The sequence below is a fragment of the Tasmannia lanceolata genome, unplaced genomic scaffold (assembly GCF_043159265.1).
Source record: "Tasmannia lanceolata isolate RefF3 unplaced genomic scaffold, GAP_Taslan_0.1 ptg000005l, whole genome shotgun sequence".
NCBI lineage: Eukaryota > Viridiplantae > Streptophyta > Magnoliopsida > Canellales > Winteraceae > Tasmannia > Tasmannia lanceolata.
In genome coordinates, this window is record NW_027518682.1 from 5,594,630 (window position 1) to 5,608,851 (window position 14,222).

A 14,222-nucleotide genomic window follows, 5' to 3' on the forward strand; every position below is an offset into this window, starting at 1 on the left:
CTTCCTTCCTCGAAAAAAAAAACTTTATGAAATACCACTTTTCAAAAACTAGTTGGGAGAACCGTTAAAAGAAGAAAACTTTTTGAAATACCATCGAATTTCACTTTTGTATTAAAACACCAAAGGAAAAATTGCCAGGGTGGCACCAAAATACGAGAATTGCCAACGGGGGACACTCTTTTGAAAAATTGCGAAGGGGTGTCAAAAATGGAATTTGTGGAAAAAGTTGACCAAAACACCCCTAGGGATAATCAAGTCTAAAAAGGGGTTATCAAGTATGTAAACAGGGATTATCAAGTTCCCAGTGACTTGATAACTCCTGTTTAGACTTGATAAACCCTTGTGAGACTTAATAACCCTGTTGGGAGCTTGATAACCTCGGGCGAGATTTAATAATCCTATTTAGGTTAGAGTTGTTAAATCATGTTTAGACCTGTTAACTAGTTGAAACCCCATTTTTAGACTTGATAATACCTAGGGGCATTTTGGTCAGGTTTTCCTGCAAATTCCGTTTTCGACCCTCTTTTATAATTTTTCAAAACAGTGTTCCCTGGTGGCAATTCTAGTATTTGGTGTCCCCCATTGGCAATTTCTCCCAACACCAAAAGTGCTCCTTGTTGTATTAAAATACCAACATATGCTAAGCATGTTTCTTTCCATGGTCATTCGTTTTTTTCACGGAAAAGTTTTTCAGCTTAAAATTCATTGCATGTACACATTTAGTTAGCAAGTTTTTTGAAAAACTCCCTCCACGAAGCCATGTTTTGGGTTGGTATTTTGAGTCGGAAATGATGTCAACACCCCAACGTTTTTATAAGATGTGCCAAGCATCTTGTCGTTTAGCATTTAAAGGGCTGTCAGAAGGATTTTACAGTTCACAAAAAGCTCTTACAAACTTACAAGCCCTTTAAATACTAAACGACAAGATGCTTCGCGCATCTTATAAAAATATTGGGGTGTTGGTATAATTTCCCTTTTTGAATTTCTCCATCAACATGGTTAAGCTGAAATAGGAAGAAAACGCGCGGTAGTTACAGGTGGGAAAATCTCGTCCAACCAATAGGGGGTGGGAGAACATCTCACAAGATCAGTGAGAAAATCTTGCTCCTATGGAATTTAGCTTTTTGTCCATTTGCTTGTTTTTCATATGAAACACCAGGAGATTTTGGAAGAGTTTTTATTTTCCAAACTTTTTAAGAAATTTCCTGCAATCCAAACAGAGTTAGTGGTTTTTGGCCAAAGAATGTACTCATGTGAGAGTGGTGGGCCTTGTGGCCATGGTTCCTTCGATATAGTCGCCCTCACTCAATGGCAGGTGGGGTTGGAAATCCTCTCCATTACCATGAATTTTCGAGAAAAATCCAAATTAAGATGACTATCCACATATGGACATGGCAGTGGTAAGATACTATACCCATCAAAACCTTCTCTTTGTCTGTGTGCCCTTTGGGGAACACAAGCCATAAGGGTTAGCTTTTTAGATTTTGAAAGGCGTTTCTGACATGACTCATATCATCAAACACATCTCTTAGACAGATAGGATATAAAAACTGATATATTCGCCCCTTTTCTTCCCCTCGCCACCTCCTGTGTACTTGTAGGGGTGGTGGGGTGGCCCAGGGAAGGAAAGAGGGCGAATATATCATGCACCCCATTCCACCACAAGGCCACCACAGAGAGGTAGAGAAAGTAATACACTAGTCATAAATACATTGGAGGGGTGGCCCAAGGAAGAAAAAGGGGCGAATACTCCTCTTCTAGAATACGTGATATCACCATTAGATTGGGTTAAGATCTCACTGTTGGATCATCTTGGAGGTAGATTTCGCAAGTTGGTTAGACAAGATAAATAAATATATAGATTAGGCAACTAGGTTATTAGATTTGAATAGCCTCTTTTCATAGTTATCATAGACAAGACTCGAGTTAGCTTTAATTAATAACTATGAAAGGAGGCTATTCTAATCTAGGGATTTTGCTAGCGACTTTCACATAAAGGCATTTCACGGCTGGCTGTTGCATGTGAGAGGAGACACCTCAGGTGAATTATTGATCAATAAGACAAAATATGCTGAAAAGTGAGCACATGCCTAACAAATCCCTCTAATCTAATCTAGTTGCCTAATCTATCTAGGTTACCTCATCTAACCAACTTGTCCAATCTAGCTAATGAACTAATGAGTATTTAAATTAATTTACTAATGAGTGTTTAAAATTCAAAGAAGATTTCACTCATTCTTGAATTAATTTACAAAGAACTAATGAGTGTTTAAATAGAACACTTATAGGATGAATATTGAAAGATGTAATCTCTATCTAACCTACTTCCCTAACAAGCCTACCTATGTCAATTTACCACCAAATCAAATTTTTATTTTGCTTGCCCCATCTAATCTACTCACTAATTAAATCTAATTGCCTCATCTAGCCTCATCTAGCCGGATTACCTCATTTAACCAACATGCCTAATCTACCACTAAGATGAATCTCAACCCAATACAACCATTGGATCTCACATATTCTAACACCATGATCAAAGGTGAGATCTTAACCCTGTTGTAAGTGAATTAATGGTTATGACCATTAGAGGGTGGTAGTGGGAAGGGACATCAAGAATAGCCATGTTGAAAGGGTGTGACGGCTGAAAGGCCATGAAGAAGGGATGTGATGATCTCTATAAGAACAACCTTCTTCTCCCCAAATTAATTCATTCAATTGATCAAACACTCATCTACCATTGTCTGAGTTTCTTGCTTGGAAGAATTCTAAAAGCCCTTTCCTCTCCGTTACCATTTCTTCATTGCATTTAAGAGCTTATGCAGTACATGAAGTTGGAGGAACACACGAGGAAGTACCCTTTTTCAGTTGAGAAAAAAATAGAAATCTTTGAAAAACGACAAGACTACTCAGTCTGCATTTACTGTAAATTGTAAAAGAAAAGGTTCGCCTGTTACTTTTCTCAGAGTAGGATTTCTTTATATACATGGCTCTGAAACCCAACTGAGGGACTGTGTTAGTCAGAGCTCTGTAATGGATTTTGGGTCCTTTCTTCTCTTTTTCTCAGTAGCTATAGGTGGTTTTGGTGCTCTCTACGGGCTACTCAAGAGAGTAAATGTGTGGTTATATGAAAGTGGCTTGGGAGAAAAGAGGTACTCTCTCCCTCCAGGTGATTTGGGTTGGCCTCTTGTTGGAAATATGTGGGCTTTTTTGAGAGCTTTCAAATCTGGACAACCTGATTCCTTCATTTCCAGCTTTGTTAACAGGTGAGTTTCAATTCTCTCTTGTTCTTGCAATAACCTTAGATGAAATTTGCTAAATCTTGCTCTTTGCAGCATTAATATTCTAAAACTTAAGATTAACAGGCTTCTGGCCTTCTGGGTCATGGGTATTTGGGGGGATTTGATAGTTTTTTGTGTTTTTTTTTTTTTTTTTTTGGGAGTTATTAAAGCCATCACAATCGTTTCAGGGACTGTTTTTGTCATTTTCAATGTCTGGGAAGAGCAAGGTTATCTCTGGGTACGAAGTATACAAATGTTTTCACTGACAATGAGATCAGTGACTAGGTCTACACGTGTAATATTAATATGATCTGGACCGTCCATTTGTTCCACACTGTAAATATTCCACAGCACAAAAATAGGTTCGCACCTAATGATCCTGACCGTCCAATTGGAGAAGTCCTTTAGCTAGGGCTTCTCGATGATGGGCCCACCTGATGAATGGTACGGATCGTACTGATTTGTGGAGGGTGGGCCCTGTCAAAGGATCTCATTTCTCCTTTTAATCTTTTGTTTTTTTAGGGAAATGTTATCAGCACTACTGTATTTTTTTGAGGGGCACTCCTCACTTTATTAAAAGTACGGTATGGCCCACACCATAGGATGATCCAAACTGTCCATTAGATGGGCCACAACCTAAATAGTTTGTGCTTCAAAAATCATTTGCATAGGTTGATCTTAACCCTCCGATCTGAATGTTAGAGGGTTGATCCTAACAATCTGTAGATCGGAGGGCTAGGACCAACCTATGGAAATAATTTTTGGGGCACAACCTACTTAGGTTGTGGCCCATCTACTGGACAGTTTGGATCATCCTATTGTGCGCTGCGATACCGTACTTTTAATAAAGTGAGGAGTGCTCTCATCAAAATGCAGTAGTGCTGATAACATTTCCTTTTTTTTTCTTTTTTCTTTTTAATGGTGGTGGGAATAATTTGTCCAGATGCTTACAGAGAAACCTAAAAAAGTACTGGGGATGGATAGTCTTACCAAAAAAACGAAACGGTTCGTTCTTGAGCCTTATCACCATCCAATCGAAATCCAACGGTCCTAGGAACTAGGAAGTGGGCCCCATTTCGCACTTCGTATACATCGATCAGCTCATTTCTTTGCACGAGCCAAACCACTTTCTCTTGAAAATGACTAAACTGTCTTTTTGTTACCTCTTATGGATTACTTATACAAGTGTCAGATAATGAGGGTAATATTGTCCAGATGTTGAAAAAAAAAGAGAGGAGTGCCATTATCAAATATAGGATAGGTACACGATATCGAAATCGAACACCCGGGTGTTCCTGGCTTTATTATAAACAGTTTTCTAATTGGTTATTGATAATTTGATAGCTTTTGTGCAACCAAACAGGGCTTAATGGGAAAAGTGTAAAAGAAAAGGGAGAGTGCCTATATCATTTTCATTTATTTATTGGGGTACAACCTATTTACGTTGTGGCCCAACAAATGAGCTGTTTGGATTATCCAATGAAGTGTGCCCCATTCTTTTTTGAAAATACTAATACTGAACTTTATGCGTACCCTCCATTGGAAAACTACTAAAAACTCCCGAGATTTAAACATATCTACTAGATTCCCTTCAAATTTTTCATAATCACCAGTGATACAATTTTTAGTCTAAAATAGCTTTTTATTTTTTCTTTTACCCATTACCCATCACAGCAAAATTAAATCCTTTGAAAATCTCTCTCTCTCTCCCCCCCCCCTCTCTCTCTCTCTCTCTCATAAAGGCATGATGGTGTAAGCTCGAACAGACCATGATTATTCAAAAAGTACAGACTATTATTATTCAAAAAGTACTGTATGAACCACTACCGTTGGATGATCCATACCGTCCATTTGCTGGGCACACCATAGTATGACCCAACCGTCCATTTGATGAGCCACAACGTAAATAGATTGTGGCCCAAAAATCACTTCCAAAGGATGATCCCAAACCGCCAGATCTATAGCAGTTTCCATAATACTCAGTTCCTCAATAGATCAGAGGGTTGGGATTATCTTATGGAAATGATTTATGGGCCACATCCTATTTACATCGTGGCCCATCAAATGGATGGTTGGATCATAGAAGGGTGTGCCCATCAAATGAATGGTTGGATCATACTACGGTGTGACACGTCCAATACTATTTGAAAAATAACAGACTATACAGGCTTACACCATATTAAATCTTACAAGAGATGTTGCCTTCGTAAGAGAGATTTTTACGTTGTGAAGTGAGAGATTTTAGGGATTTCTAAGTATATAGAACTAGGGGTAAAGTGGATAAAAGAAAAAAAAAATTAAAAGGCATTGATGTGCTATTGGTAATTAAGAAAATTTTGAGGGGATTATTGTAGACACGTTTTTATCTAGGGGGTTTTTAGTAGTTTTCCCTATAAAAAATCGAGATTTATATGGTGTAAGCCCTTATAGTCCCGTATTTTTCAAAAGGTACCATACGGTCCACATCATAGGATGATCCAAACCGTACAAGTGGTGGAACACAACGTAAATGGGTTGTATCCAAAAAATCATTTCCAGAGGATAATCCTAGCCCTCCGATCTATGGAGGTTTCCATAATATACAGTTCCTGAAACCTCTATAGATCGGAGGGCTAGGTTTGAAGAATTTTGGAGATTTTCACTAATCTTGGATAATTTAATAGAGCTCAAGGTGTGCTTATATTGAGCACATACATGATAAACATAGAAAGAGATCAAGCAGACTATGGAAAGATATAATGATGGAATATTCTAATCTAATCTACTTACTAATTAAATCTAGCTGCTTATTCTAGTGGGTTGCCTCATTAACCAACTTGCCTAATCTCCCACAAGAAGATCTAACGGTGAGATCTACACCTAATCCAACGGTGGATCTCACATATTCTAACATGCTCCCTCAAACGTATATGGATTGAAAATCAATATACGTTTGATTATAATAAAAATCCCCAATATGAAAAATAAAAACCTCCACTTGAAATTCCCATAGGAAAATAAAATCCTACGATTTGAGCACGCTGACGAATTTTAATGATGAATATCCCTTGATGTTATAATATCCTGATGTTGTTGATGAAACGCCGCTTGTTGATATGCCGCCAAGAGGGCTTATAAAAGCCAATGGATCATAGATCCTAGAGAAGACTCAAGCCTCGATGGACAAGTAATAATGAGTCACTACGGACCAATGCAGGAATGGGCAAGAAATGGTGGGTCACTATGGACCGATGCCGGAATGGGCAAGAAAAAGGTGGATCACTATGGACCGATGCTGGAATGGGCAAAAATTGTGGGTCACTATGGACCGATGCCAGAATTGGCAAGAAAAGGGTCACTATGGACCAATGCCAGAATGGGCAAGATTGCTGGAATGGGCAAGAAATGGGTCACTATGGACCAATGCCGGAATGGGCAAGAAATGGGTCACGATGGAGCAATGTCGGACCATGGACAAATGCCGGAATGGGCAACAAAGAAGAGAAAAAAAGAAGAAGAGATTGGTGGCAATTAATGACTTGCGGCAAATACGAAACTTTGCAAAAGAAAAATTGGGACATTGGAAGGAATTATTATTATTTTTTTATCAAGAGGATGTGTGCATATCAAATATGGGGGTATGCGTTTTTCGCATATGATAAGGCAAGAGGGAAGTAGAAAAAGAAAAGGAATTGGAATAGTTGCCACCATCAAAATCATATGGATTGGAAAAAGGTAAATGATAAGGGAAGGGGGTGCCATCGCCAAATCAAGGTTTATTGCATAAAAGCTGTGAGTGAAAATACCAGCCGTCAAACCCACTCATTTATGTGGGAAGTTGCAGATTTTTTTTAGCATCTAAATGATTTCCATCCCCTTCTCTTTTCACATGCCTCGTATCATCATTTCTCAAAAAAAAATAAAAATTTTTGAGGGTTTGCAACGATAGTGGCGGGGAAAGAAGGATTTGAAGGAAGAGATCATGTCATGAGAGGCAGTCCTATCAATTGTTTTCCTTCTTTTTTTTTGCAACACATGGCCCTCTAAGACGGAGAATAGGTGAGCATGGTCTTCTGGGTTTGGGATTCAAAGAAGAATTGTTGAGGTCAACAAGGGCTGATGGCGTTTTGGGGTGCAGGATAAAATAAAGAAATAAAGCAATGGTTGAATTAAAGTTAAAGAAAAATCAATGAGATCGAACGAGACCGGGCGGACGGCCGACGGCTATAGCAGCCGTCCGCCGGAGAACGAAATCAACATTGTTGTGGTCAGGCCCGGATTGGATCTTCTTGCTCTGATACCATGAAGAATTTTGGAGATTTTCACTTATCTTGGATGACTTACAATAGAGCTCAAGGTGTGCTTATATTAAGCACATACATGATAAACATAGAAAGAGATCAAGCAGACTATGGAAAGAGATAATGATGGAATATTCTAATCTAATCTACTTACTAATTAAATCTAGTTGCCTATTCTAGTGGGTTGCCTCATTAACCAACTTGCCTAATCTCCCACAAGAAGATCTAACGGTGAGATCTACACCTAATCCAACGGTGGATCTCACATATTCTAACAAGGTTTATCCTCTGGAAATGATTTTTGGGGCACAAACCATTTACATTGTGTTCCACCACATGGACGGTTTGGATCATCCTATGACGTGGACCGTACTGTACTCTTTGAAAAATAAGGGACTATAAGGGCTTACACCATATAAAAGCTCATAAAAAGCTGTCAATTATAAAAGCGTTTAATAAAGCGAGTTTTATCGGAACACACCATATAAAAAGCTATCAATTATAAAAGTGTTTAATAAAGTGTTAATAAAGTGTTTAATAAACCGTTTGATCTCTTTTAACACCTTCTTAGGTAATTGGAAAAGTTTAGAAAAAAGTTGGGGGTGCCTATATCATTTTCTTTATTTATTGCATAAGAAACAATATAAAATGGCTAATAAAACCACCGGATTGTGGTTTATTTTGGTATTGGCACTCTGGCTTATTATTAGTGATTATTGCTTTTCAGTCCAGCTCTTTGGTGTTTGCCTTGTTTTTTAATTCCATGCACTCGGGTGTAAACGGATCGAATTCGGAGCGGATATGGCTATATCCGAATTCGATTACAGTATACACTATCCGAATTCGGATTCAGATTCGAATTCGACGGATATTTAATATCTATTACCGAATTCGTATCCGTCGGATATTGTTCGAATTCGGATATTATCCGTATCCGTTTATCCGGTAAATTCGAACATTTTATTGCAACACTTTATCTTTTTTCTCCTACTTACTCGAATGAATTTTCCAAACCTTAAAACTAGACCTCTACATTATCTTCACAAAATTAACTCTCAAATCCTAAAATATATGAGATCCTCTTCTTCCTTTTAAAACAAAGGCAGAGAGAGAGAGGGAGGCGATGGGGATGGATGATAGTGTTGGTAGTGGTCTTTGGGTTTTTCCTTTTTTTTTTTGTATATGATGGAATGAGTTTGGGCTATTTTGATGGAATGGGTTTGGGCTATTTTTGTTTTTATATTTTTTTTCTAAAAGAATATTCACATTTCTTATAGAAACAAAAGATAGTGTGTCATTACTAAAAATAAATATTAATGATATTATTAATAATAAATAAAAAGGATTTACTTCTCGGATTCGGATGTTAAACGGATCGGATATACCATTTACCAGATTCGCATCCGCTAAGAGCCGGATATCTCATAAACGGATTTGGATAATATCCGCTTGAAACGGATTCGGATAATATTCGCTTTAAACGGATTCGGCTGCGAACGGTAATTGAATTTCCGAATATCCATTTACACCCATGCACACAGCTAACTTTCTTGCCTGAATGATGCATAATACATAATGTTGATATATCTTTAAAGATTATTAATGGTTGCTGATATCCGCACTACTATTTTGATAATGGGGCGAACTCACCTTGTCTTTTATTATTTAAACAGCTGTCATAGGTTATTGTAATTCCTAAAAAGCTCTCAGAAGCCAATTAAAAAGAAAAGGCATGGTGAGTTCGTCCCATTATCAATCATGGTAGTGCAAATATCAGCACCCTTGATAATAATATCTTGTCAGTTGATACACTCAAAATATATAGTATATTACGAGGAGAGGTCTTTGTTTAATGATCCCAATCATTTATTTGTTAGGGACCATCTTATGTGGAAGCCATTTAATAAAGTGTTTTTAATTGAAAAGATACTCCTACTTTGCTACACTTGTTTGGAACAATTCTAAAACACGTGTCTTCATGTCATTATAATTTGAGATTTGGCATATAGATTGACAATTAAAATGAAAATGTCCCACATTTCAAATTCATTTTATTCTATTTCCTCTTCCATATTTGAAAAAATTTCACAGTTTGCATTTTTTCTCAGTCATTTAACTGTATCAAGAGTTTGAATCTATTCGTGGTAAATTCATCTATTTTATGTGATGAAAAAATAAGAGAAAGTTCTACAATCAGCTCTTGTATTTATGAGGATATTGCTCCAAAATTTATATAAAGGAGCCTTCAATTACTAAAGTACACAGAGTTCCCTACCAAATACACAGATAATATACATTTAGTAAATAATTAAGAGAGTGACTAATTTTTATGAATTCTGTCAATAGAAATTTGATTATTTGAAACTAAAATGCAAGTACTGAAATTGTTCACTCAGAAGATTTGTTTCTGTTTATTTGAAATTGCAGATTCAATCGCACTGGAATTTACAAGGCATTCATGTTTGGAAGCCCAACCATTATGGTTACAATACCAGAAACTTGCAAGCAAGTTCTTATGGATGATGAACACTTCATACCAGGTTGGCCAAAATCAACATACAAACTCATAGGAAGGAAATCATTTGTCGGAATTTCATATGAAGAACACAAGTGGCTCCGTCGGCTTACGTCGGCTCCTGTCAACGGCCATGAAGCACTTTCTTTATATCTCAAGTTTATTGAAGAAGTTGTAAAATCTACCTTGGAGAAATGGGCAGTGATGGGGGAAATTGAGTTCTTGACTGAGCTTAGAAGGCTTACTTTCAGGATAATTACATATATATTTCTCAGCTCTGAGGGAAATTCTGTAATGGAGGATCTAGAAAGAGAATATACAGCTCTGAACTATGGAGTAAGAGCAATGGCCATTAATCTACCTGGATTTGCTTACAACAGAGCTCTCAAGGTGAGTTCTAGGCTTCTTTTACATTTGTACTATTTCTTTTCTACAAAGTTAACCAGTAAATCATTTAGTTAATCCTTACTTAGAAAATACCAGTAGTATTTCAGTTTTAGAGAAGATGGGGTGTTGCTCAAAAGTAGAGCAATTCAGTATCCGACATCACTATACATATAAAACATATTCATTGAAAAGAGTCCTATGAAGTTATTTATTTTTAACCAAATTTCAAAAGTCTCTCTCAAACTTGAATTTTCAAGGCTATTGGACCTTCACTACTAATTAGTTTAGCTAATTTTCTTCTGTGATCTTCTATGATCCATCTTTAAGATTTTTGTTCCACTTTGGGTAAGCGAAAGCAAACTCACCTCATGATACATTGGAGTTAAAAAAGATTTGAACTTCCCACATTCTGTCAGTGTATGTGAAATATCAGCCCATCTTCAAGGGTACAGAGTACAGACATTCCAATCTGGATCTTTCAAATAACTCACACAAATCAGGTTGAAATTATTCAAATAATAGAACTTTGTTTAAGCTTCTGAAAACGAAATCCACGGGTTTTTGTGAAGAAGAAACTGAGCATCAAATGAGCTCCAAAACACCAGAATCACATAGATCGGCATTACTGGACTCCTATCTTCTCACATAAGATTCAGAGGTTCATTAATTCATAATTACGCCACCCATTCCCTTGCGGTACTCCTAATGTTGAAATGTGACAGTCACTACAGTTATATTTTCTGCCTGTATTATTTTTGTCGTTAAAAATCCGAACACCCAGAAACAAAAATATTATACTACTTGGGCACCAATATGTAGGAAACACCAGGAAAAAGAGGTCTCACAAAGGAGAAGTGGAGGTAGTTTGTGGAGAGAGATCCCAAAACGTGATTAAGGCTACCTTCCTTCATTAATGAGTATTTCTACTTGTGGTTTACAAGTATTACACAATATTACAAGTATATCATCTAGTTTCTTTACACTGGACACAACAAAACATCAATAAATAACCCTGATATGTAACCTGCAGAAAAAGAGTAGAAAAACAATGTTAATGATTTGTCAAGTACTTGTAGGCTAAGCTTCCAATGGCCCGAGTGTTAGTTAAATGAACGTACATGGATCTTAATAATGTCTTAGTAATGTGGATTAGGACGACAGGCAACTGAACTTATCTTTTGCCCAGTAATATGTCAATTTTCTCTTGGACAATGTTTTTTGTTTTCTGTGGGATTTAATTTGCAGTTTCTTGATTTTTAGGCTCGGAAAAAGTTGGTCGCGATTCTTCAATCTGTTGTTGATGAAAGAAGGGAGAAGAGGGCAGGAAATGTACCAATGGCAAAGAAAGACATGATGGATGCTCTAATAGATGCTGAAGACGAAAATGGCCGGAGATTGACAGATGAGGAGATCATCGATGTTTTGGTTATGTACTTAAATGCTGGCCATGAATCTTCTGGCCATATCACCATGTGGGCTACAGTCTTCCTGCAAGAACATCCAGAAACTTACGAAAAAGCCAAGGTGTTTTTGGACTCCAGCACATATTAAAGCAACTTTGGTTCCTTTTCTTAAGATTTTTGGTGGCACTTCCTAACTGCATCTTTCCACTTGATTTCAGGTAGAGCAAGAGAAGATACTGAGGAAGAGACCAGCCACGCAGAAGGGACTAACTCTTAAGGAAGTTAAAGAAATGGACTACCTTTCAAAGGTTTTTTGCTTCAATAACAATTATCCAATAGGCCATGAGGCTCTTATTTAGAATGTTGGCACTAAAGGCATTGCTTTTGATTTTGAAGGTGATTGATGAAACTTTACGCATTGTTAATATCTCATCAATGGTTTTCCGACAGGCAACTTCAGACGTCAATGTCAGCGGTAAGTTTATCCTTAAACTATGTAGCAACTGTTTATTTATTGATTGAAGCCATGCTATTAAGGAGTGGTTCAAAGATTAAGTGATGATTTTGTGTTTCCTTCTCAGGTTATACTATACCCATGGGCTGGAAAGTTCTCATTTGGTTCAGGAATGTTCACATGGATAGTGAAGTTTACCCTGATCCAAAGGAGTTTAAACCATCCAGATGGGATGTATGTACAATGATATTTCTACAGCATGTGTGTTTATGTTAGCATATATGTAGTTACAATCTTATATATTACCGAACCCCCAAAAAAACTTATATATTATATGCCTAAATTGGTCCAGGAATACGTGCCCAAAGTAGGATCTTTCATTCCCTTTGGAGCAGGAAGCAGGTTGTGCCCAGGAAATGATCTTGCCAAGATGGAGATCTCTATATTCCTCCACTATTTTCTCCTCGATTATCAGTGAGTTATATTATAAACTTTACTCTTTGTTCTTCCGAATGACAGGATTATTCAAATTATTACCTAGCTTGCCATGGCCAAAACATTATCTGGTTTTTTTCTTGATTAAAAATACTGATTATTTAAGAAAAAATAAAAAATCAATGGCAGATTCATCATTCCTGTGGAATTCAAGTTTATGCAATATGTCCTATCATAACTAACCACTGTAGAAAAATATTTAATTTTCACCGATGCTATCTGATGTATTATACTATTATTCCATTTGTAATGTGATACTATTCCTATTTTTTGTCATATTTAGCATTTGACTGTTCAAATGCAGGGTCAAGCGGGTTAACCCGGAATGCCCAACAAGGTACTTACCGCATCCGAGGCCCACAGATAATTGTCTTGCAAGAATTATGAAGCTATCAGCGCCATTTGTGTAAAAACAAAAGATGCCAAAAAGTATTGTAATAAAAAAAGACTTCAGCCAATGTAGACTTCGTCATCTCAAAAGTTTGCGATAAAATTCATGATATGCTGGTTTTACTCCTTTTGTGGATGTGCTGTAGTTACAAATTAGTTATTAGATAGTTACTTATGCTAGGGTTGTGGTGTTAGTTTTTATTGTGTGTAATGTTAGTGGGTAAATGGGTTGATGATGCGGCACTCTCTTTGTGCTTGTATTTAAGTATCTGTATTTCAATGAAAATGAGAAGAAGATAATTTTACAGCAACAAAGGAAACTTTGTTCTTGGAGAGTCATGGTTCCTCTCAAATCGAGCCATTAGGAGCTCCGGTTGCCTCGAATCAACCCCTCTCCCCCTCTTTTTCTATTTTCCGTTTGTTTGTTTGTGTTACGGCCAATTAGGCATGTAACAAATTGGTACCAGAGCCGTCGATGCCGCGCCATGGCTAAAACATGGGAGATTTTGGATTCAATGCGTGACGATTTTCGAAAGATCAAAGCACTCGTTTTGGAATTGATGGATGGTCAACGACAATTTATGGAGGGATTGAACAAAGACGATCAAGGAATTTCGCAAAGACGAACAAAAGTTGAATCTTGAGAAGGTTGATCTTGTGGTGGAGAAAAATGCCAGAATTGATGACGACGAAGATACTGTTGGATATTTTAATCATTTAAAGCTTTTATGACTTTTGACTTTTTGAATCAAAATTCAAACGTTTTTGCTAGCTTTTATTATTCTTTAATATTTTATACATTTTGCATTTTGTTGTTATTTATTGCAATGAATTGGTTTTAATGAGAGAGACGTTGAGGTGTTGATTGGCCATATACCCTTCTTTGGTGTATATAAAGCAAGACATTCTTCCTCTTGTGAGATGCACACAGTCTCTTCTCCTTTTTTTTAAAAAAAAACTACTGTTCACTTCTTCTTGATTGGTAATTTTAAAAGTTTTAAGCTTTCAAGACTTTGCAAG

General features: G+C 37.0%; 1 protein-coding gene across 1 annotated transcript; it reads left to right on the plus strand.

The window, feature by feature from the left end:
- Window positions 1–2,597: 2,597 nt before the first annotated feature.
- LOC143876510 (ent-kaurenoic acid oxidase 2-like) lies at window positions 2,598–13,325 on the plus strand. The gene is made up of 8 exons (XM_077378211.1): window positions 2,598–3,263; window positions 9,986–10,463; window positions 11,721–11,984; window positions 12,082–12,171; window positions 12,260–12,338; window positions 12,445–12,551; window positions 12,670–12,791; window positions 13,117–13,325. The coding sequence occupies exons 1-8, from the start codon at window positions 3,031–3,033 to the stop codon at window positions 13,220–13,222; spliced, it is 1,479 nt and encodes a 492-aa protein (XP_077234326.1). The 5' UTR covers window positions 2,598–3,030; the 3' UTR covers window positions 13,223–13,325.
- The last annotated feature ends 897 nt before the right edge of the window (window positions 13,326–14,222 follow it).